This window comes from Ochotona princeps, chromosome 2, assembly GCF_030435755.1.
Source record: "Ochotona princeps isolate mOchPri1 chromosome 2, mOchPri1.hap1, whole genome shotgun sequence".
Taxonomy (NCBI): Eukaryota; Metazoa; Chordata; class Mammalia; order Lagomorpha; family Ochotonidae; genus Ochotona; species Ochotona princeps.
The window spans coordinates 104,607,335-104,631,840 of NC_080833.1; the positions used below are offsets into that span (position 1 = coordinate 104,607,335).

The window sequence follows — 24,506 nt, forward strand, 5'->3', positions numbered from 1 at the left end:
TGCACGTCTTCCACATTGCAGTCGACTGTCTTCACAAACAAAGCCAAAAGTCACCTGCATACACCCCATGTTCCTTGACTACGTTAGTGAGAACTAAGCTTTATGAAGGTCACTATCATGGCCCATTAGTGTGTCTATAACAAAACAGCACACACTGAGTAGCTTATAAAGAACAGAAATTCATTTTCTCACAATTCCAGAGGTTGACAAGTCCAAGACCAAGGCACCAGCAGATTCGGTGTCTAGTGAAGACTAGTTCCTTGGAGATAGCATCATCTAGGCAGGAGGCAGAAGCGGGAGGCTTACCCCCACGGAGCCCTTTATTGAGACATTCATTCTTCATGAAAACACGGCCCTCCAGGCCTAGTCATCTTCTGAGGTCTCCACCTCTCGATACTAACCCAATGGTCATTAAATTTCAGCATTGACCTTCTAAAAAATATTTATTTTTTATATATCTGAAAGGCAGAACTACAGGCAGAGAAGGAAAGACCTTTCACCCACTAGCTCACTCTCCAAATGTCCTAACAGCTAGGACTGAGTCAGGCCGAAGCCAGGAGTTTCTTCAGGATCTCTCACATGGCTGCAGGGGCCCAAATACCTAACCGGTCTCCTGCTGCTTTCTCAGGCACATTAGCAGGAAGCTGGATCAGAAGTGGAACAGCCAGATCTTAGGCCAGTGCCTATATGGGATACTGGAGTAGCAAGCAAAGCCTTAACCCGCTATGCCATCCCAACATTAACTCGGAAAGAGGCATACTCAAACCACAGCAGACAATGGAGACCAATACAGAAATCTTTTGTTTTTAATGCAGAAATCTGAATACCATTGGTTTGTGAGTACTGTGTGAATGTCGAAAGTCTTGGGTGTGACCATGATACTGTGGTCATACAGGAAAATGCCCGTGTTTTTAGTAGATACGTGTTGGAACTGATGTCACAGCTGGAGTGAGAAGGACAATGAGAGGTCAGGGCTCCAGTGTACCCCATCCAAGTACCAGGGCCTGAGTCCAGGCACTGCCGTCCAGCTGCAGCTTCCTGTAAGGCAGCCCTGGGGTGCAGCACGGGATGGCTCGAGCAGTTGGGTCCCCAGCACTCAGTGGGAAAGCTGAACTGAGCTCCCAGCCCGCAGTGTTAGCCAGCCCCCTAGGCCCAACCATTGCAGACACAGGGAGTACGACAAGAGAATGGGGGCTGCCCCCATCCTTGCCTCTCAAATCACTTTTTTTTTAAAGACTGATAGTTGATTGATTGATTTTTATTGGAAAGGCAGATTTACAGAGAGTGGGAGATACAGAGAAAGATCTCCTGTCTGCTGGTTCACTTCCCAGGTAGCTAGAATGGCTGGAGCTGAGCCAGGAGCTGGGAGTTTCTTCCAGGTCCTGCACATACAGGTGCCGTGTCCCAAGGCCTTGGGCCATTCTCCACTGCTTTCCCAGGCCACAAACAGGGAACTGGATGGGAAGTAGAGCAGCCGGGAAATGAACAGGCACCCATATGGGATCCTACCATGTCCAAGGCGAGGATTTAGTTACTGGCCATTGAGATGTGCCCTCAAATAACTTTCTTTAACTTAAAAATAAAATGTGGCTGGCGCAGTGGCCTAGTAGCTAAAGTCCTTGCCTTGCACATGCCAGGAACCCATATGGGCACTGGTTCCAATCCCGGCTGCTCCACTTCCCATCCAGCTCCCTGCTTGTGGGCTGAGAAAACAGTCGAGGACAGCCCAAGGCCTTGGGACCCTGCACCCGTGTTGGGGACCCAGAGGAGGTTCCTGGCTCCTGGCGTCAGATCAGCTCAGCACCGACCGTTGCGGTCACTGGGGCAGTGAACTGTCAGACGGAAGATCTTCCTCTCTGTCTCTCCTCCTCTCTGTATATCTGACTTTCTAATAAAAATGAAATAAGTATTTTTAAAAAATAATTTGTACCCAACCCAAATAATTCAGCCAAAATAGTTTCTGTTTTATTGATGTTATTACACGCATACATACATATTGAAAAGCAAATCTGGTAAAATATTATCATTAATTAACATGATCAATAGGTACATGTGTTGCTCACTGTACTAGTCTTGCAACCTTCAAAAAGCTAAAACAATATATATTTTTAAAGATTTACTTATTTTTATTGAAAAGGCAGATATACAGAGGAGAGACAAAAAAAATCTGCTGTCCGATGATTCACTCCCCAAGTGGCTGCAATGGCCAGAGCTGAGCTGATTAGAAGCCAGTAACTTCTTTCATGTCTCCCACATGGGCGTAGGGTCCCAAGGCTTTGGGCCGTCCTCCACTGCTTTCCCAGGCCACAAGCAGGGAGCTGGATGGGAAGTGGAGCTGTCGGGATTAGAACCGGCGCCCATATGGGATCCCGGCGCCCATATGGGATCCCAGCACCTTCAAGGCGAGGACTTCAGCCCATGGCCCATGCAGCGGGCCCTCTCCTTAGCTTCTTCAACTTAATTTCATCAGCACATTGGTCTGTCGTGTTCAGGCTTTCTGTAAACTCTGGTGACAGGCCCTGCCCAACGCCCCAGGCTCCAGCACAAAAATAAAATACTCTAATACGGGACGCGCGGCAGGGTGCGGTAAGACATCGGAAACTACAATTCCCGTGAACCCTCTGGGCACCACTTGGGCTCTACAGGTTCGGCTACCCCGAGCGAGGACTCCAATTCCCAGCGTGCCGCGGAACGCCAGGCCTGCACCTTGCCCGGGAACGCAGGGAGCCGCGGCCCCGAGCGGGAATTGCGGTTGCCGAGGCTAAGCTGCAGGTAGAAGTGGCCTCGCCTAGGGTTCGGGGGACGTGGGTGGGGACACAAGGTCACCGGCTCCACCAAAACCTGTTCCTTGTAAAACCCTTAGTGGCGACCGCGCCTGGCGCGCGGGCCTCATAACCTCTAGCCCTGCAGCGCGCGCAGCCGGAGGCCGAACTGTGATCCACGTCACCTGCGGGCAGCGGGTGTGGACGTCCCGGGTCGGGGTGTGGGTTCGGGGACCGCGCGGGGCCTGGGCTGAAGCAGAAGGCTCTGACCCTCACCTCCTCGCGCCCATGTCTCTGTCCTAGCCGATGCTGAGTGGACACTTGGTCCGGCCCCTGGTCTCCATGGCCGGTCGCGTCTGTCTGTCCCGGGGGTGCGCCGGATCTGGGACCGCCGGGCCGGTGGAGGCCGCCATTCGCGCAAAGCTCGAGCAGGCCCTGAGTCCTGAGGTGCTGGAGCTGCGCAACGAGAGCGGCGGCCACGCGGTGCCCCGCGGCAGCGAGACGCATTTCCGCGTGGCCGTGGTGAGCTCTCGCTTCGAGGGACTGAGCCCCCTGCAGCGGCACCGGCTGGTCCACGAGGCGCTGGCTGAGGAGCTGGCCGGGCCGGTCCATGCACTGGCCATCCAGGCACGGACCCCTGCCCAGTGGAAAGAAAATCCTCACCTGGATACTAGCCCCCCCTGCCTGGGTGGGAGCAAGAAAACTCCTTGAACCCCGAGAGAGGTCGAAGACCAGGATGACAGTGGGCTGGGAAAAAGAGAACCAAGTACTGAGGCCTTCTGTCTCTGCACACACATCCCTGTTCCGCGGGGATAGCAACGCATTTCACATGGAAGCCAGCTCAAGAAAGTGCAGAATTCCACTTCCATGCTGCCTGATCCTTGGGAAGTTGTAATTAAAAACTGCGTGAGACTTGAGTTGCAAACAATTCTGTATATTAAAAGGGAAAGCAGCTATACCTGTGTGTCGCAGTGTTCTTAATGATCTGTTGAATCTGTGCTGCAGGTGAGTGGAAAAATACCTGTAGACTAGGACCGTCAGGGAGGGCTTCATGGAGGAAGTGGCCTGGCTGGATCTTTAAAGGAAAACACAAAATTAAACCCCCAAAAAGAATAAAGGTGTTGCAGAGCACAGGAAGAACCTGAGTAATGGCATAAAAACTGGACTGGGTAGTGAGCTGTTGGAAGACGGTTAATGGGCAGATATGGCTAATTTGATCTTTTTTTTTAAAGATTTATTTATTTTTATTACAAAGTCAGATATACAGAGAGGAGAGACAGAGAGGAAGATCTTCCGTCCAATGATTCACACCCCAAGTGAGCGCAACGGCTGGTGCTGTGCCGTTCTGAAGCCAGGATCCAGGAACTTCTTCCAGGTTTCCCATGCAGCTGCAGTCCCAAGGCTTTGGGCCATCCTCGACTGCTCTCCCAGGCCACAAGCAGAGAGCTGGATGGGAAGTGGAGCAGCCGGGATTGGAACCAGTGCCCATATGGGATCCAGGCACGTTCATGGCGAGGACTTTAGCCGCTAGGCCACGACAGCGGACCCAGCTAATTTGATCTTTAGCGGATGTTTGGCTTCTGATCATTTCCAGTAAGTACTTGTATTTTGTTTTTAATAAGGAACATCTCGGGCCCAGTGTGATAGCGTAGCGTATTTTTATTTTTCCCCCAAAAAATGTGAACATGGAGAGGTTGGTGATGTGGCAAGTTAAGCCACTGCCGACAGTGCTGGAATCCCATATGAGTGCTGGTCCAAGTCCCCATACTGCACTTCTCCAGCTCTCTGCTAATGGTCTGGGAAAGCAGTGTAAGATGGCTCCAGTCCTTGGGCCCCTGCTCCCATGTGGGAGACTCAGAAAAAGCTCCTGGCTCTAGCTTGGCCCTGTGGCCATTTGTAGAGTGAACCAGTGGCTGCAAGACCTCTCCCTCTCGATTGAGGGCTAAGGAGTTAATTAGCACTTGTTAAGCTGAGCTACTGTAACAGGAAATGAGCTTGTGGCTAAAAGCACCTGGACTAATGGGACTCATTGGCATCTTATCCTTTGGCTAAAGGGCTTTGGGGAATGAGTATAAAAGGAGTAATAAAGGAAGGCTTGGGAGAGACTTCTGTCATCACTGGTCTCCTGTCAGTGCTTCATCCCCAGACCCTCCCTCTGTCCACGTTACTGGCTCTGCTGGTCGGAGCACCTCTCTCTATCTGTAACTCTGCCTTTCAAATAAATTTCTTTTAAAAAGTGGACCCAGGGAGCCAGCACTGTGGTGCAGCTTAACTTGGGCCTCTGCCACCCACAAGAAAGACCTAGGTGGAGTTCCTGGTTCCAAGCTTTAGCCTGTCCTAGCCCTGGCTCTTGTGGCCATCTGGAACATGATCCAGTGGACGGAAATGTTGGCACTCACTTGCCCTTTCTCTGACTTTAAAATACATTAAAAGGGCCTGGCAGTGTGGCCTAGTGGCTAAAGTCCTCACCTTGAACACCCCGAGATCCCATATGGGCGCCGGTTCTAATCCCGGCAGCTCCACTTCCCATCCAGCTCCCTGCTTGTGGTCTGGGAAAGCAGTTGATGACGGCCCAATGCATTGGGACCCTGCACCCGCGTGGGAGACCCGGAAGAGGTTCCTGGTTCCCGGCTTCGGATCGGCGCAGCACCAGTCGTTGGGCTCACTTGGGGAGTGAATCATTGGATGTAAGATCTTCCTCTCTGTCTCTCCTCTCTGTACATCTGACTTTGTAATAAAATAAATAAATCTTTTTTAAAAAAATACATTAAGAAAAAGTGAAACGCTGACCTGAAAGTCAGCTGTGGGAATGGGAAGGAAGTTGATCTGAGAGCTACCATTAAAAATAAAAAAATAGAAACTTGCTAGAATGAAATGATCTAGAGTGTGAACAGTGAGGAATAACCACCAAGCAAGAAATTCCCTCAAGAAAAAGAATACCCAAGGTCGGGCCCAGCACAGTAGCCTAATGGCTAAAGTCCTCGCCTTGCACGTGCTGGGATCCCATATGGGCGCCGATTCTAATCCCGACAGCCCTACTTTCCATCCAGCTCTCTGGAAAGCAGCCTGGAAAAGCAGTCTAGAATGGCCCAAAGCCTTGGGACCCTACACTCACGTGGGAGACTGGGGAGGCTCCTGGCTCCTGGCTTCAGATCAGCATAGCTCAGTTATTGTGACCGTTTGGGGAGTGAAACAACGAATGGAAGATCTTCCTCTCTGTATCTGCTTTTTTCTGTAAATCTGCCTTTCCAATAAAAATACTAAATAAATCTTTAAAAAAAAAAGAATGCCCAAGGACATTTGTTTAAAATGTAGTTCCTAGGGGATAGGGGCCTAGTGCTGTGGCATAATAGGCTAAGCCTCTGCCTGCAGTGCCAGATCCCATATGGACAGAGGTTCAAGTCCTGGCTGCTCCACTTCCAATCCAGCTCCCTGCTAATGAGCCTGGGAAAGCATTGAGGATGACTCAAGTCCTTGGGTCCCTGCACCCACATGGGAGATCTGGAGGAAACTCCGGAGTGTAGATCTGCCCAGCTCCAGCCATTGTGGCTAATTGGGAAATCAAACAGCAAATGGAGGATCTGTCTGTTTAACTCTTTCAAATAAAAATAAAATAAATTTTAAAATAAATAAAATGTAAAAATAAAAAGCAGTCAAGGGTGGCCCAAAGCTTTGGGACCCTGCGCCCACGTGGGAGAACCAGAAGAGACTCCTGGCTCCTGGGTTTGGATTGACTCAACTCCAGCCGTTGAGGAGTAAATCATCGGATGGAAGATCTTCCTCTCTGTCTCTCCTCCTGTCTGTATATCTGACTTTCTAATAAAAATAAATCTTAAAAAGAAAGAAAAGAAACATTACTTGGGGCCTACTAGCGGGGTCCTTGCCTTACATGCCAGGATCCCACGGTGATGCCAATTCGTGTCTTGGCTGCTCCACTTCCCATCTAGCTCCTTGCTTGTCGCCTAGAAAAGCAGTAGAGAATGACCCAAAGCCTTAGGACCCTGCACCTGTGCAGGAAACGTGGAGAAAGTTCCTGGATCCTGGTTTCAGATTGGATCAGCTCTGCCCATTGAGGCCATTTGGGAAGTAAACCAGTGAATGGAATATCTTTCTTCTGTCTCTCCTCCTCTCCCAAAATCTGATCTGCCTTTCCAATATGACTAAATAAATTAAAAAAAAAGACTATCGAAGTCTTCAGATGTCCCAGGTCAGGCCCTTAATGTAGACTTGGAAAGGTTGGGGCCATCACTGTGGTACAGTGGGCTAATCCTCCATCTGTGCTGCTAGTGTTTCATTTGAGTACCAGTTTGTGTCCCGGCTACTCCATTTCCCTCCCTGCTCCCTGCTAGTGGTCTGGGAGAGCAGCGGAGGACGGCCTGAGTCTTTGAACCCCTGCACCCACGTGGGAGACCCAGAGGAATCTCCTGACTTCCTGTCAGCCTGTCTCAGCTAATCGGGGAGTGAATCAGTAGATGGAAGATCTCTGTCTCCCCTTCTCAGTAGTTCTGACTTTCAAATAAAATAAATAAATCTTTAAAACAAGAGAAGCAGTAAGGTGACCGTAGAGACTCCACCTTGCAACACAGGCGATGCGCCCCATGACGCTGGCTCTCAGTTGGCAGTCTTTCTGCATCTTTCTTTGTCTCTCCCAGACCCGTCAGGAGGCAGATTAAAAGTGGAGAAGCAAAGAAGAAGACATAGCCACTTGGGGTTGTCAGGATTTGATTCTGTTTTATTTGTCATCAGTAGTTCTCATTTCATTATTCACATCCACAGAGTAGGGTTCAGGGTCCCCCAGGAGAGCAGGGAACAGGGATGGTCCCTCCCGGGGAGTGAGTGCAGGGGCAGGGCTACGTCCAGCAGGTGAAGGGTGGGCAGAGGGGCACACACTCCCACAGGGGCACAGGGGGAGGAGGCAGTCCTTTGAGCACAGACACCAGAGTTCAACAATCACCACCTGGTTCAGTGTTACGAAATGGGCAAAGTGACCACAGGGCGGGGCACCACATGGCAGCAGGAGGGTGATTTGGATTTTCTTGGTTGATATATTTTTTTTTTTAACATTTTACGAATGGCTAAAAAACTACAACATCACAGCTACAACGGGCTGGGGAGAGGATACCAAAGAAAGCAGCCACAAGGAGTTGGGTGGGACAAGGGCAGCTTATTGTACAGAGGCTACCATGTTGGGGGTGGGGGGATGGAGACGGGGAAACAGAGGCTTCTGGTCCCTGCACTTGGGGTCCCCCATTTGCTGACCAGTCTCTCCCCAGGTTTAGAGGAGTTGCCAGGAGGGCCCTGTCTCCTCCCCTTGCCCCTACCCCAGCTCCTTGTGCTTTTGGATCTTCTGCTTTGGCCTGGTTCCTTTCCCCTCCTGCTCTCAGACCCCTGAGGGCCAGGCAGGAGGCCAGGAGGCCAGCTGCCGTCTCCCTCTGTTTGTGGTTGGTGGAGCCTCTCACACCAGCCGGCCTGTGCTTCTAAAGTAAAAGGAAAGAGACTGACCTGGTCCGGTGCCCTTACATGGCCCTAGATGGTAGGACTCTTAGCTCGGCAGGGCCCAGCACGCCTCCCTCCCAGGCTGGACAGAGACCCCACGTCAGGGGAGGTACTGTGGGAGGCAGCATTATGTGTGTGTGTGTGTCTGCTGCAATGACCCTTGGCTTATAATTTGAGGACAGCATAGTGACACCCTTGCCCATAGCACACACATACACAAGAGCACACCCATTCACATACACACACGCGCACACACAGTCCTGCTGAGCTGCCTCAGAACTGAATATATAAATAAATAATCAGCTAACTCCATAAAACTTGGGCTTCATATTTGTAGCCCAAATTGAGGGAGGAAGTGGAGGCCAGGAGGGCTGAGGTTTATTGCTACTCCCCAGCATCCAACTGGAGGAGTGAGAGGCCACCCAAGGCCCTTCCAACTCTAAGTTCTTTTGGTCCATGGTCTACACCCAAGCCCGAGCCCCCAACAGCACTGCATACTTGTGGCTTCCCCAGGGCCTAGGCAGAGGGAAGGAGGGGAAGGCAGGAGGCCCATCCCAGAACCCCCAGAGCAGGGAAGCAGGGACCCTCACTAACACTGGAGGGAGAAGGCGGGGCTCAGCCTCCTTTTGTGCAAAGTCCAGGGTGACGGGGCTAGGGGGTAGGTAGAGCTTCACCCCAAAATCAGGATGAAGGAGCCTTCCCTGTCGTCCCTCCCCATGGGGGTCGCACACATGCACACGCGCACACACAGCTAAGACACCAAACACAGGGGCGTGGGAAGGGAGAGCGTGAAGGAGGCAGGGGGCCAGGTTGGCAGGGCAGGGATGGGAAGACAGAGTTGGGCTCACAGTGTGCCTGCCACCCCTGAAAGCTCCCGAGCCCCCCTCACTGCAGCACCTGCCCCCGGGTCTCGGGCAGCTTCAGAGCCAGAGAGCTGCCGAGGGCAAGGGCAGCTGAGGCAAAGAGGATGGGGGCAGCCTTGGTGATGCCCACAAAGGATGTGAAGATGCTGATGCCCAGCACAGCTGCCAGCTTGCACAGAGCGTTCAGGAAGCCGAAGGCTGTGGTCCTGCTCAGGGCACCACCGCGGGGAGAGCCCGGGGCAAGAGCAGGGAAGAGGGGGCGGCAGGAACGTGAAGGCGAAGAAGATGGAAGGCAGCGTCCAAGAGGGAGAGGGAAGGATGCCAGGGGAATATGGACAGATTGAGAGACAAGAGAGAAAACAGAAAATGAGGTCAGTAGTCCGTACTGTGAAGGGTGGAGACCAAAGCCGCAGCTGTTAGAAGGGAAACCCAGGGACCTGTGTGTCCTCTTTCTCCTGAATACATTTGCCTCACTCCACCACCCTGCATCCCTCTACCCTCTCACCCCCACCTCTGGGCTGTACACCTGTGGCCCCATCCCCTCTTCACACCAGCTACCTTTTGTCCGAGGGATAGAGTTCGACTGTCAGCACATCCAGTGCATTCCAGGATGCAATGCTGACCCCACCAAAAAGGCAGAGCAGAGCAATCATGGCTGACTCGCTGTTCCCAAAAGACAGGAAGAAGCAGGAGACACAGGACATCACACTGGAGCCAGCTGGAGCCGGGAGGGGAGAGAGAACGAGTGTGACCATAGCAGAACCCTCCAGGCAGCTTGGAGCCTGGCCAACGTGAGCACCTCCTCACAAACCTTTGACTGGCCTCCATTGTAAGCCCCTGTGTACCAATCATGCTGGTAACAATGCCTCTTATTTGATGCCAGCTATGGGCCCCCTGCTTCATGCTTCCCGTACACTGGCCTAGTACATCAGCCCACTGGGCAGGTGCTATGATCACTCCTACTTTGCAGATCAGACAGCCAGACATAAAGAGATGAAGTCACTTGTCCCAGGTAGGTGATGGAGCTAAGACTCAAACCCATGAACTCAAAGTCTGTGCCCTAACAAAGAAGCCAGGACTTGCCCCATCCTACAACAGCTCCTAAACAGAACGCAAAGAGACCTGCAGGACAATCTCCTCCATAGTCCAGTGACAGTCACTCCCAGCCAGTCCCGACCCCACCACCCAACCTTTCCTCCTCACCGAGCATCCGCAGCCTGCCAATCTTGTCCATGAGCAGGGCAGACACAATATTCCCGGGGAGCACAGCCAGCGACCCCAGGAAGCTGACAAAATACACCATGTAGGCGCCTTCGCCGGTCCCCGTCACATCGAGCGGGCAGCCCTCCTTGTTGTGCAGGAATGTGCTGTTCACCAGACGGCTGTTCACAAACTTGTACTCAAACAGGTCTAGGGGTGAAGGCCAAGATACGAGGGTAGTCATGGCACGCGGGAGAGGGTGGCTGCTACCCCTGAGGGCTCGGTGCTCTGCACTCCCGGGGGTCAGCCATGAGGAGCTCTCAGCGTTACTCGGGGAGCTCAGTGTAAAACACGAAATGGGAACCAGAAATGACTACAGCAGAATGAGTACACATGATCTACCAAACGGGATGATGCCAAGTTTTCTCATGAATAGTCATTGCTTTTTACAGGTTCTGTGTGTCTACTCGTGCTGAACATGAGCAGCAGCAGGGCTACCGGTAAAGGAAAAATTCCTGCGAAAAAATATGTGAAAAACAACAAAAAATCCTATCCAGCATGTTTTTCCTGCATGGTGGAGGAAGCTCATCAGAGAGCCACTTCAGATTGGGAAGGCTCAGTGCAGCTCACAAAACTGAAATGGCCGAGTTTGAGAACACTGGTTAAAGAAGTGGATTAATGCAACAGTTCCCAACGTTTTTCCTCCCCACCAAAATAGCCATTTCATTATTTTCCTTTTCCCCAGGAACCCATTTTGAGTTCTTATCACACTAAATTATGATCAGTTCATCCAAGGTCAAAGAAATGGGTTGGTTTTTTTGTCAGATAATCATGGAACAATGTCTAATTTCCACTAGATCTTCTCAACAACTGGTGATACCTACTAAGGTGCCACCTCGCTTTCCTCCAAGGTTCTAGAAGGCTCTTTGAGAACCAGAGCTAGTCAGTGAGGGAAGATCCTTCTCCCATCACCAACGCCCACCCAAGCCTTTGGTCTCTCACTGTCCCCACCCCGGCACCCACCCACCCCTTACCAGTGTTATAGAACACGGTGTTGATGAATGTGCAGTTGCGAAAGAACGTGTTAGTGGATGTGACATCCTCAAAGTAACACTCCTCGAACAGGGAATCCTCAAAGGACACTGACTTCAGACGCAACCCGATGAACCTGTAAGGTCAGGATGATGAGACACTTCCTCCTCGCCTCCTCAGCCCCTCCTCCGCCCCTCCTCCAAGACCCATTCCTTTGGTACATGAAGGAAAAAAAACCACAGGGATTTGCCCCCCCAAACACCTCATTTTGAACTTCCAGGAGCACAAGAGACCAAGGGGTAGGAGGGATGAGGAGTGGAGGGGGTGGGGAACGGTATGGGAAGAGAGATGTGACACACTTGTCGTTGAAGTACTGGCCCCCTCGGTGGATCTGATTCTCCAGGGTGAAGTTGAAGGTCACATGCTCGACGCGCTCCCCGGGGAACACCTTGGTGCGGGCTGCATAGTCCACAGCCTGGAGATGGCGGATCATGTCCGGAAACCAGACAGTCAGTCCATAGTAGCTGAAGAAGCAAAGATGGACTGCCATGAGACGGCACTCGGGGAGCAGGACCAGGCAGAGCAAAAACAAGGAAGCCCTGTGGAGTCAGCTCCTTTCTGGGCCTCACTCCCCTCCAGCCTCAGGTCTTACACTCCTCCCTGCCTGAAGGTTGTGGTGCCGGGGCCTTCCGGCTCTCCCCTGCCACCCTGAGATCCTGCTTAACTCCAAGATGTTCACGCTTCTCTCAGTCTACGGCACTCCCCAGTCTGCAACTTCCCTCCCTCAGCCTATCTAGCTGCCACTCAGATGCCCACCCCCAAATCTTGAAGCTCCCCGAACATTCCCCCGACCCACCCTGGGACACCTGCCACACTGCTCTGCAGCTAGTGCTTGCCTAACTCAGACCAACGTGGAAACTCCTTGAGAACTGGACCATACACATCTACTCCATGCCAGTGTGGAACAGGCACTGAAGGCGGGCCAGCCAGTAATGCAAGCCAGCTGAATGAATGAATGCACGCATGCATGAAGCAGGGGAGCTGGAGGGATCTGAACAGCCCCTTCCCTCATCCTTCATCCCCCACCTTTCCATTTTCTCCAGCTCTCCCAGCTCCTGGGCCGCCTCACCTGAATGACATGGTGAACCACACACCCATCATCATCAGGGTGATGCGTCGATACTCCGGACCAAAACACGAGAGGAAATTCCCCCAAACCTACAAGCGGTAAGCAAAGGCAGATGGTGGCTGTGCCGCCTGCTGGGACCCCTAGGCCCCCACTGTTCTGTCCTGCAACTTGCCTTCAGATCATCCCTCACCCCCATATTCAGGCTCAAGCCCTGCCCTTCTCTCCACCCCATTCCACTGCCTATTTTCTCTCCCCCAATCCCACCTTGTATTACCTGTCCCCCCAGGCTCAAGGCTCGGACTCCCCAGCGCTGATACCAGGTCCCTGTGTCTGACTGGATTTCAATCAGCTCATCTTCCTGATGAATCGTCTTAATGTGGGTGACCTAGGGCAAAGAGAAATAGCCTGTATTTCCCCCAACGCCCTCCACATGATTGTTTTCGTTGCAGTAGCAGAATGAGAGACAGAGGGTATGTATGAGACCCTGAGACTCTCACTGAGGTGGAGTGTGGTGTGAGATGTCTAGGAAAGGGGTATCCACACAAGGGATGGGGGGACTGAAGGGGCTCAGAGCCTGGGGGGGGCCAGAATGGGCTTACCGAGAACACGCGCTCCGGATGCCCCTTGGCTCGCATGTTGGTGTCATGGACCTGCTTCAGCACCATCCAGGCCTCATCATGCTTCCCGTTCTAAAGCCACAGACGAAAGCCCCGCCTCTGCATCAGAGCTCCCGCACCCTGGCTTGCAGACTCCCTCTGACCCCAGTTCACTCTCTGGAGTCGCAGGACACAGAAAACCTCCCATCCTTCCCCCCAGCCCTGATGCCTTCAGCAAGACCCCACACTCTGCTGGGGATAAGTGGGATGGGGAGGTGGGGACCCAGAGGACAAAGGCAAGCACAGATGCTGGGTCCCCTGGTACAGTAGAGAGAGAAAAACAGAAGAGAAGGGACGTGATGGGTAAGGAGACAGGCAAAAACTAGCATCCTAACCCTGCTGGACCAGGGCAGTGTTGGAGGGGGCAGGAGCAGGAGGCAGGAACTTCTCCTGAGCTGTGAAGAGTTGGAGCCAGCACCAAGGCCCCTGCCTGCCAAAATCTAAAGCCACTCCTGCTTCCCCACCCCCCAGAGACTCCCCTGGAGATCCACTCAGCCAAAGAAAGTAAGAGGAAGTCCCCAGAATGGGGGCCCTGTGGAGGCAGGTAGCCCACAGGCTCTCCCCAATCCCCCAGTGAGTACCTGCACCGAGGGGTCCCCGCTGACTTCTCTTGCCCTCATCCCGCCCGGCCAGGACCTGCCCAGCCCCCATTCACCTCCAGGAAGAAGCGCGGGCTCTCGGGCTGTGTGGTCAGAGCCCCGATGGCAAACACGGACGGAAAGGCGCAGACGAGGACAAAAACCCTCCAGCTGTGGAACTGGTACGCGGAGCCCATCTGAAAACTCCACCCTGGCAGAGACAGAGTCACCATGTCAACAGGGAATCCAGGGGCCAGGGGCCCACTCCGCGGGACAAGACTCCTGAAGGCTGCTCACCATAGTGGGGGATGATGGCCCAGGCCATGGCAGCTGCGTACACGCCACCGATCATCCAGAACATGCACAGCCAGCTCAGATGCTCCCCTCGCTTCTCCTGCGCCAGAAACTCAGAGAAGTAGGAGAAGACGATGGGAATGGACCCTCCAATCCTGGAGAGTGTTTGGAGAACCCAGCATTAGAAAGTGGCCTTGCCCCTTCCTGGCTGCCTGCCACATTGCTCCTGGGCCCCAGGCCCCTCCCATCTCCTAAGCCTCTGTCAGAGGCTCCATCTCACACATAATGCCCTCCGAGCTCCCTGGCCCACCAGTCATCATGCACTCATCCTGGGCAACTGCACCCAACAAGCAAGCAGTCTCAGGGACAGAGAGGGAACAGACATTAAAGCTCAAAGATGCAGATCTGGTGCAGTGGCACAGTAAGTTGCCTCCACCTGTGGTGCTGACATCCCATATGGGTGCTGGTTCAAATCCTGGCTGCTCCACTTCCCATCCAGCTCCCTGCTTATGGCCTGGGGAAGCACCAGAAGATTGTTCTAGTCCTTCGGCCTCTGCACCCATATGGGAGACCTGGAAGAAGCTCCAGGCTCATGGCCTTGGCCTGGTCCAGCTGCAGCTCTTGCAGCCATTTGGGGAGTGAACCAGAGATGGAAGATCTCTGTCTGTCTCTCCTTCTGTCTGTGAATCTGGCTTTCCAATAAAAATAAATAAATCTAAAAAAAAAAAAAAGAGGGAAAGCTCCAGGTTGGGGGAGGGGAGGGTGTGAAGAGAGGGGCAAAGAGCAGTCTGAAGCCAGGAGTTACAGAGCAAGGCAGGAGGCAGACTGGACGTGGGACGAAGTGGGTGCCTGCCGCTGCCTGGGCAAGGGGAGAGGCCACTGCCACACCAGCCCTCTGGCTCTTATGGGGATTTGCAGGGCTCAGGCCACAAGCAGGAACTATGCAGACGCTAGGAGCGGGGATGCTACAGTCCACAGGCACCCAGCAGCCTGCCCGGGGAGGAAGGCTCAGAGAAGAGCTGGAAGTGGTAGAGCAGCTGGGAGGGGCCCTGCAAGGGACCAGCATGCTGGACAGCAGCGAACAGGTCCTGAGCCAGGAAAGATGGGTGGAGTTCAGTCATTCATTCCACACACACACACATTTAGGTACATCGGGTGTGCCCAGCACCACACAAGACCCTAAAGATACTACCATGGCCAAGGCACACTAGTTTGCTTAGGAGGCTGGCCACTCACCCAACCCCGGAAAGCAGGCGGCAGAAGAGGAAAGTGCCATAACCCTGGACAAAAGATGAGAAGAAGGCAAAGACGCTGTTGACCGAGAGCGAGATGAGCAGACACTGTCTACGGCCCAGCCGATCCGCCAGGCCACCCCAGAAGAAGGCTCCCACCATCATGCCCAGGTAGACAATGAGGCCTGGAAGGAACGGAGAGAAGACGGAGGGATATGAACAGACCCACCTCAGATCTCCCAGGAGACCCACAGCTCAGGCCACGGGGGCTAAAACTGCAACTGAAGGGATCGAAGCTGCGAAGACCTTCTAGAAGCTAAGTCCCTCCAGAGGGAAGAGTGAGTGAGTGGGATCAGGGCTGTGGCAAAGCTGGCAAAGCCACCACCTGTGATGCTGACATCACAGTCCTGGCTGCTCCACTTCCCGATTAGCTTCCTGCCAGTGCAGCTGGGACAGCAGCCGAGCATGGCCCATGTGCTTGGAGACCTGGAGGCTCTGGGCTCCTGGCTTCAGCCTGGCCCAGCTCCAGCAATTGTGGGAAATGAAACAGAGGTTAGAACGTCTCTCTCTCTCTCTCCCCTTTTCCTTCTCTCCCCTCTTCTTCTTTCTATGTACCTCTGACTTTCAAATAAACAAACAAATCTTCAAAAAATGACAGAAGCAAAGATGGGAAATTACCTCTGCAGGGAATCCAGGGGGTGTGCCAAGCAAGAACACGGAGGAGCAAACCCCAGGAGCACTGTCCATCTCCTCCTTATTTCTCTCTCTGTCCTGTCTCTCGCCCTTATCCATGCACACCTCACCACCACCACTACCGCCGCCACCACACCCCAGCCTGGCTCTCCTGGGCCCGCATTCCTTCTGTCTTCCTGAGAAATGCCCCAAACCACCACCACTACTGCAGCCAAGCCCGTGCTTTCCTCCTTTCAGTCCCAATACTTCCAATCTTAAAAAAAAAAAAAAAAAAAATCTGCTTCTTACTTCCTGCAGAAAACAGGATTTAAAACTGATCTCTAAAATTACTTACTGCAAATTTTGCATTTTATCCATGCTCAAGTCAAGCCCCAAAGACAGGAGACCTGTTCAAAATCCCTCAACAGTTTGGAGGCTGAGCAAGGCCTCAGTCCCTTCCCAGTGAGTCTATAGGTTTTCCACTTGAAGGACCACTCCCCGGCCCCTGGACACTCCCAAATCAAGGCACGGCAGGGTTCAGGGTGCCTTCCTTACCTCTGCCAGACAGACCCTCCCAGCTTACACCAGGGAGAGAAAGGCAGCAGGAGGGAAGAAGGTGCTGAAGAAACCTTAGCAGTGACACATCCCACCAGAGCCATTCCCTGTGGGGTGGGGCAGACCACCACCCAAACACTAGTCCAGCCTCACCACCCTCGGTTAGATGCAGTTTCCCTGTAGCCCAACCCCAAGAACAGGGTATGTCAGGGCAGAGGCTGGGATGCGCAGTGTCTAGGGAGAGTGTGCAGAGCCTGCCTTGTTGGGAGCCCAGTGGGAAGGCCAGGAGCAGGGGTGTTTGCAGGACAGGCCTGGAGTGCCCCCGAGGGGTCTTACCCAGCATGCCCTTGTTGGAGTCAGACAGGCACATGTCCTTCTCAGCACTGGGCAGCACGAAGCCCACCACAAAGATCTCCACGCCGTCAGCCATCAGCGCCAGTCCGAGCACGAAATAGAGGGTCCACTGGAAGCGGCCGTGGCCACACTCCCGCAGGATGGCTTCATACTGCTGGGCGAGCTCCTCTCGCTCTTTGCGCCGCTGGGCCTCCCCTCGGCCCGCAGGGGGGCCGGCCCCGTCACTCAGGCCTCCCCTCCCTCCAGCCAGCGGGGCCCCGTCCGCCAGCCGCTCGCCTTTGCCGCCGGACTCTGCCCGGGGGATGCCCTGGTACTCGCCCTCGTAGATCTCATCATCCTCATCGTGGCCCTCGGTGGCGTCGCTGGAGGCTCCGCCCTCCTCCTCATCCTGGGCTCCTTCTCCCCTGTAGTAGCCGTCCGCGGGGGCAGGGAAGTCGTCGTCGTCCTCTTCCTCCTCAAAGCGGGAGTAGGAGCGGCGGGAATACTCGTCCTGGACCCTATCCAGGCCCTTCACCACCTTCTTGGCCGCGTGCTTCTTGACCTCCTTGGCGATGTCTTTGGCTCCACGGATGAAAGCCGCGCGGTCCCGGAAGCCCTCCTCCATGGTGGGGCCCCCCTCCCCTCCCCTCTGCTCCTGCTTAAGGACTCGTGCTGCAGTCACTTAGAGGCAGTGCACTCCAGCGTCTCTGGGTAGGGACTAAGGGGAGACCAACACACACGGCCAGCCAGTCTCTGGAAGGGGAAAGGGAAGAGCTTCACTGGGCCCCACGTTCAGCAGAGTGGATGAGGAAGGACTTGGAGGAGTGTGGCCGCGGGCAGGGCCAGAGGAGCAAGGCTGGTGGGCTAAGCCAGGTAGCCAGCACTACTTCTCTCCAAGGAACCTCAAACGACCTAGGGGAAAAGCCAAAACGAGGAAGCTTAGAATCCTGAGATGGTAAAGAAGGCCCAGGCCAGCCCTCTCTCAGCCACAAGCCCCGTTAGCCCACATGGCACAAGGATGCCCTCCTGGCTTCATACTGTTCCCACCAACTCAGTAAATACAGATGACTTGCTGGGTCACCCAGGGGTCATTTTCCTGTGAATCCCCTTCCTTTGACCTTGGGGACTACACCTATGGGAACTGCCACAAGCCCAACACGGTAGCCTAGTGGCTAAAGTCCTCGCCTTGCATCCGCTGGGATCCCATATGAGCTTCAGTTCTTGTCCCTGCTGCTCCACTCCCCATCCAGCTCCCAGCTTGTGGTCTGGGAAAGCAGTCAAGGATGGCCCGAAGCCTTTGGACTCTGCATGAGAAAACTGGAAAAAACTCGTGGCTCCTGCCCTCAGATTGGCTCAGCTCCGGCCATTGCAACCACTTGGGGAGTGAACCAGGGGACGGAAGATCCTTCTCTCTGACTCTCCTACCCTCTGTAATTCAGACTTTTCAATTAAAAATAAATAAATAAATCTTTTTAAACAAAGGAATTGCCACAGAGTCACACCACACCACCCTGAGCTCATTCCCTAACTCTGCCCATACCAAGTTCAGACCCCTGGCTTTGTCACCAATCTGCAAAACCAAAACAAAACAGGAACCAGAATTCCCCTGTGATCATGCTAGTCTGGTCTGGGTAGCTTGCTGGGGGGAGCGCTCCGGGAAGATGTGCAGCAGGAGAAATGGCCCTCCCCCCACTGTCCTCAGTCCACAGCCAGCCTCTGAAGGCTGGACTTGAACTGTCCTTCGCTCAGCTCCCCTGTGTCCAGGACAACCACAGAGGGATATTCTCCCAACACAGCCTAGTGGATAAAAGCATGGCTTGCGGGTTGGATGGCCTTGGGTTCAGGATTTCCTAGCTAAGAGGCCACAGGCTTGCTTAAGGGCATGCCAGTCTTGGTTTCCCCTTACTTAAAAAAGGGAAAGGAAAGATGAGGGCACACCATGCGCATTAACCCCTTCCTGCCAAACCTGGCACATAGAAAGTGAAGAACACTAAATTCTCGGCTTGCGAGATCCCATGGGGGCACTGGTTCTAATCCCGGCAACTCCATTTCCCATCCAATTCCCTGCTTATGGCCTGGGAAAGCAGTTGAGGATGGCCCAAAGCCTTGGGACCCTGCACCCGTGTGGGAAACCTGGAAGAAGTTTCTGGCTCCTGGCTTCGGATCAGCTCAGCTCTGGCCATTGTGGTCACTTGGGGAATGAATCAATGGATGGAAGATCTTTGTCTCTCCTCCTCTCTGTGTATCTGACTTTCCAATAAAAATAAATAAATCATAAATAAATAAATAAATTGAACAGACCTCAGCCACACTGCCTATTGGTGGCAGTGATACAGTGAGATGCTCTCTACCCCCTCACGAGCTACCAAAACATGAGCTGGGTCTGGATACCCACTAGTGTTGCCAGCTTTGGGGTAACAGCCCTGGGGTGGGCACTATGGGGCAGGGTTAAGCTCCCACTCAGGAGCCAGCAGCTTAGAGCATCATGCCAGTTAAGTCCTAGATCCTTGGCTTCTGATCCAGCTCGCTGCTAATGCACCTGGGAAGGTAGCAGAGGATGGCCCAAGTGCTTGGGTCACTGCTGACCATGTGGGAGACCCAGATTGAGTTCCTGGCTCCTGGCTTTCAGCTTGCAGCCTGGCTGCTGTGCCTGGTGGGGAGTGAACCAACAGATGGTCTTTCTCCCTCCTCTCCCATTCAAATAGAGATATGGTCAAACTCATATTGCAACATGAGGGTCTAAGGTCCATAGTTGTACCTCTTGCCTCCAGGACCCCTTCCTTAGTCCTTCTTGATCCTTTCTGCTCCTCCAGCAGTGGAGGCAAAGGAGTCTACAAGTTCCGCATTGCGTAGGAGGCTGGCACGGAATGAAGGGGGCCTTGGCCTCCCCCCTCCCCAACAAAAGACACTGTTCGGGAGGGGGCTTGCGGAAACCCCACCTTCCCTCAAAGAAAGAAGAGGCAGCCCAGATCTCGATGAGGAGTCATCCCCCTGAAACATCATAAAGTACACACACACACACACAGCCTGACAGAAGAGGATGAAGAATGCTGTGGGCTTCCACACAACGTTAGCAAGCAGAGCCTTCCCCTGCCCTTTCCCCCCTGCCACCCAGGACAAACGTAAGCAGTGGACCACAGTGCCCAGAGCAGCGACCCCTGGCTCACCGTCCTGTGTTCATGGTTGAGGTCCCCACCAACACAGGCACTGTGGCATATCCTCTGTGTGTGTGGCAGTCAGCTTGCCTTGCCTTTCTTTCCCAGCAGGGATCTCCCCCTCAGGCCCTGAGGGAGCCCCCTCCCCCAGTGTTATTGACGTGGAAAGGAACACATCAGGGCTAGGGTAGTGTGGGCTCCCCCATCCACTGCAGAGCATGGACGGACACTTAGCCACTCCCCGCCCCCACCCCCCAGGATCTCGACAAGCCCAGGAGCGAGAGAAAGAAGATAAATTCTTCCAATGGGTGAGGACGTCCTGCTATTTTTAGCCCCCAAAGCAGCACAAGGGTGGTGAAGCTTTGCTGGAGAGACGAGACTTGGGGAGCTGGAGGTTAGAGGGGACAAGCTGGAGGGTTACACAGCCCTTTAAGGCTGACTGCCTTCACTGACCAGAACAGCGTGCCCAGGAGAGTCTCTGCAGAGGGAGCAGGCAGCCCTGAGCAAACACTTCCCTTCAGGACCACCTGCTCAGCCCTGGCGGAGAGGGTCCTACACACCTCCCCCACCCCCCCTTGCCAAAGCCCTGATCTTGGAGGGTCACCTGATACCTAGACCAGTGACAAGGTCAACGAGAGTGATCACCACACATCCGGGAGGTGGGCGGGGAGGGGGTCTCCTCCCAATTACAGCCTCCACCCCTGGAACAGCAGACTGCTTCTCTGCTTGCCGTCACCCCTCCCAAGCCTACCCCAGGGTTAGGAAAATGGAAGGCAAAAATGAAGGTGTCAGCTGAGAAGGCACACAGGGAGACAGGGAGACAGGCAGAGAGGAGGCAAGGCTGTGGGGAGACCCGTGCAGGCACGGACACAGACCTGGCCCTCGCAATGCCCACCTCACCCCACCCTACCCCAGGCATCTTGTCCCCACTCTGGTATTGAGGACGAGTCCCTAACATGAGCCCAGCACCCACCATTCCTTCCCCAGAGTGCAGCTCCCCTCAGCTCCCCTCATCTGTGCCCTCAGGCCTTGGTCTGCACATGCCTTGCCCACTCTTGCTCAGCCCCCTTGGCTGCATGCTCCACTGCCCCCCAGCCACCTCGGAAGGCCAGCAGACTGAACAGCAGCCATGCTCCAGCCAAAGCCAAGGTCATTTATCATTCATGGGGGGGGGGGGGGTAGACAGAAAAGGGAAGGATGAGGAGAAGGGAGAACTGGAGTTTCAAGGGGCCCCATTCCACCTAACTCCCACCCCATTAATCTTCAAAGAGGATAGGGACTTGGCTAAGGGAGAAAAAAACACACCTTCCTCCCATTTCACCTCATACATATATGTATATATACATCCACATAAACACACAGAGACACATACATGTCTTCTCCTGAACAGCAAAAGCCCTGAAATCAACGTTCATCCTTAACCAGTCCCCAAACATCCCCTATCCCAAACCTCCCCCATGGAGCTGTCACTCTCCCTAAAGCATCAGCGGGTAAAATGGCTGCAAGGCAAGCCAGGGATGCCTCTGACAGGGCGGGGTGGAGGTGAGAGGCTGGGAGAGGGGTCTCACCTGGGCTGGGCTCCCGGGGCCAGCAGAGTCCCGGGAGAGGGCGGGGGTCCCGGGCGACGGGCTGAGGCGGCGGCGGCGACTGGACTGCTCGGGGCGCCGGGGGAAGCGGCAATGCAGACCTGCCCCCCCACACCTCGGCCCCGCCTCCGCCCCCCACCCCCACCCGCGCCATTGAGCATCGGGAGAGACCATTGTTGGGGTGGGGGAGCGGAGGAAAAGAGGCTAGGGATGGACCCAGAGAAATGCTGAAGGGCTGGAGAGGGGTTGTCGCAGGAACAGCTGACAATGACAAACAGCGCTCCGCAGCCCCTTCCTAGTCAAGGATGAAGTCGGGAAAGGCAGAACACGGTGATGCTAGCTGGACCAGCGGGCAGGCAGAGAGATGGGAGGGCGAGAGGACAGCCTCTTTCCAGAGCGCCCCCGACTTGCCGCGAGGGCAGAACCCAGGAGGGTTAGGGGTTCCTGCTCTCTTCAAAACACCTCCGTCTCCTGCCCCGCAGATCCTCACCGAATCTCTTTCTCACAGCCCCATCCCCAGGGGAAAGTGCTCCGGCTCCGCGTTTACCTGGCTGTTTCTGAAATGGCAGGGATAACAAGGTGTGGCTTCCGCCCTGAGAAGCCAGAGGCGGGTACTCCGGGATCCCTGCCATCTCCTCCGCGAGCCCAATGCCCCCACCCCCGTTCACTCTGTGGGAGCAGGGATGAGGCTTGCAGAAGCCGAGGGGCTTTTCACAGATCTGGAATTGTCCCTTCCATACATTTGCTCCCATGACTCAAAAAGGGATCCCGACAAACCCCTCCCCATTTCCCTTCACACCCTTCACATCACACACACACACACACACAGGCTGTGCTTGCGGGCAGAAAGGTGTTTTCAGTTTTCGCTTTGCCTCTGGGAGAGCTAAGACTCACTCCCTGGTGGCAGGAGTGAAGAGGTTGGTTTGGGGATACACATCCTGAAGGGTCTGTTCCGGCTGGCCTCCTATGACTTCTAACAACCTGTCAGCTCTTGATCCAGACCACTATTTATTTTTATTTTTAACAATTTTTGTCAATTTATTTTGCTTGCATTTTATTTGCTTAGCAGGACAGAGAGAAGCTAGGTGGGGTGAGATCGGTCACCTGCAGATTCACTCCCCAGATAACTGCCATGAGGCCATGGCCGGGCCGGGTCAAAGCCTGGAGCCCAGAGCTCGAGCTGGCTCTTCCACACGGGTGGCAGGGCCCCAAATCCTTGAGTCATCACCGGTTGCTTCCAGAAGTCAGATTGTGAGTGGAGTAGCCAGGCCTCAACCAGACATGTTCCAATATGGGATGCATACATCTCAAAAGGTGAATGGTGACCTAACCCGTGTGCCAAATGCACCCATCCTAACTTCTCTCTCCTGTGAGCCTGTTTTCTTATCTGGGAAATGGGGAGCTTGGACTAGCTGCTTCATCATTTCCTTTCCAAACCTAACAGTGTGTGAGCCTGCCTAACTCCATTACAAGTTTCAGAGTGTTTGGCCTGTGTCCCCAGAGAACTCACAGGCAATATCTGCCATGTTGTGTTCAGCGCTGAGAGATGTGGGTCTGGCCTTTGTAGCCTCCAAAACCAGATCATGGAAACACTCACGTGTACTAACAAAATTTACAATTTACTGAAATACTCACAACATGTATTAATTTATCATGAAAATTTTACTGTACACTCAAACTAAAAATTAATCTCTAGCCAAATCAGAATTATGTCAGAGTCTAAATGCAAAATAGCATAACTAGAATATCCATACCTTCAATGGCATCTGGCCATCCCCCAGTGCCAATGGATCCAGCAAAGTCTTCTTGGCAACAACTCCCTGTCCTCACCTCCATGCCATGGGCAGCCTTGCCAGCACTCATGCCTGACTGAAAATCTCCAGCTAAAACACTTTCCAGGATGGTACTTGGAACAGCTTAGCCCATGGGTTAGTCAGGGACTCTCCCCCTACTAGGCTTTTCTTGTTGACCTCTTCTTCTGGTTGATCTGTTCCTGATTTTTTTTTTTTTAAAGATTTATTTATTACAAAGTCAGATATACAGAGAGGAGGAGAGAGAAGAAGATTTTCCGGCCGATGATTCACTCTCCAAGTGACCACAACAGACGGTGTTGTGTCGATCCAAAGCCAGGAGCCAGGAACTTCCTCCAGGTCTTCCACACGGGTGCAGGATCCCAAAGCTTTGGGCCGTCCTCGACTGCTTTCCCAGGCCACAAGCAGGGAGCTGGATGGGAAGTGAAGCTGCCAGGATTAGAACCGGCACCCATATGGGATGCTGGCACGTTCAAGGCAAGGACTTCAGCCACTAGGCCACACTGCCAGGCCCTGATCTGTTCCTGATTTAAATGTTAATATTTCAATTAGGTTATAGCCAAGTCCTGCTGGGAGGCAGCCATTTCTTCAAGATGACTTCGCATACTTCCCATTATTACATGTTAGAACAGAAAATCCTGTAGTCTTAGAAGGTACCCTTTTAAGTACTGAGAGAAAATAATTATTTCCCCCAGGTGCTTCAGTCCTCTTAACTAGACCTGCTAGGTCCACCGGTTCTTAGTTCTAGGCCCTCTCACCTTCTCCTCATTCTCTTGATCATGATCATTTCAGGCAGTCAGTCCTACTTTACTATTTAAACACTTGTGGTGGGCCCGGCATGGTAGCCTAATGGCTAATGTCCTCACCTTGCATGCACTAGGATCCCATATCAGAACTGGTTCTAGTCCTGGCAGCCCCACTTCCCACCCAGCTCCCTGCTTGTGGCCTGGGAAAGCCGGACAGCTGAAAGCCTTGGGACCCGTGCTCAGGTGGGAGGCTCGAAAGAGGCTCCTGGCTTCAGACTGACTCAGCTGCAGCCATTGCGGTCACATGGGGAATGAACCAATGGATGGAAGATCTTCTCTGCCTCTTCTTCTCTGTATATCTATCTGACTTTCCATTAAAAAAAAAAAAAAAACACGCTTGTAGTTC

General features: G+C 53.6%; 2 protein-coding genes and 1 long non-coding RNA gene across 4 annotated transcripts; 2 read left to right on the top strand and 1 right to left on the bottom strand.

The window, feature by feature from the left end:
• Positions 1–347: 347 nt before the first annotated feature.
• Positions 348–3,720, top strand: BOLA1 (bolA family member 1). Of its 2 annotated transcripts, XM_058660181.1 has the most exons (3): positions 348–357; positions 2,738–2,772; positions 3,066–3,720. In XM_058660181.1, the coding sequence occupies exon 3, from the start codon at positions 3,069–3,071 to the stop codon at positions 3,471–3,473; it is 405 nt and encodes a 134-aa protein (XP_058516164.1). In that variant the 5' UTR covers positions 348–357; positions 2,738–2,772; positions 3,066–3,068; the 3' UTR covers positions 3,474–3,720. The 2 variants fall into 2 exon arrangements, with proteins under 2 accessions (XP_058516164.1, XP_004589225.1); XM_004589168.4 differs by lacking the exon at positions 348–357 and having other exon boundaries at positions 2,670–2,772.
• A 4,561-nt stretch (positions 3,721–8,281) lies between these two features.
• SV2A (synaptic vesicle glycoprotein 2A) lies at positions 8,282–17,446 on the bottom strand. The gene is made up of 12 exons (XM_004588837.2): positions 16,806–17,446; positions 15,247–15,427; positions 14,014–14,165; positions 13,794–13,927; positions 13,082–13,171; positions 12,757–12,867; positions 12,483–12,571; positions 11,713–11,877; positions 11,356–11,489; positions 10,325–10,531; positions 9,680–9,839; positions 8,282–9,327 (listed from the first exon to the last, which is right to left on the bottom strand). Exons 1-12 carry the CDS (start codon positions 17,425–17,427, stop codon positions 9,144–9,146), a joined length of 2,229 nt encoding a protein of 742 aa, XP_004588894.1. The 5' UTR covers positions 17,428–17,446; the 3' UTR covers positions 8,282–9,143.
• On the top strand, positions 9,846–12,917 carry LOC131479506 (uncharacterized). Its single transcript, XR_009244913.1, has 3 exons — positions 9,846–9,912; positions 12,457–12,580; positions 12,769–12,917. It is a non-coding gene; the product is annotated as an uncharacterized LOC131479506 (long non-coding RNA).
• Positions 17,447–24,506: the final 7,060 nt, after the last annotated feature.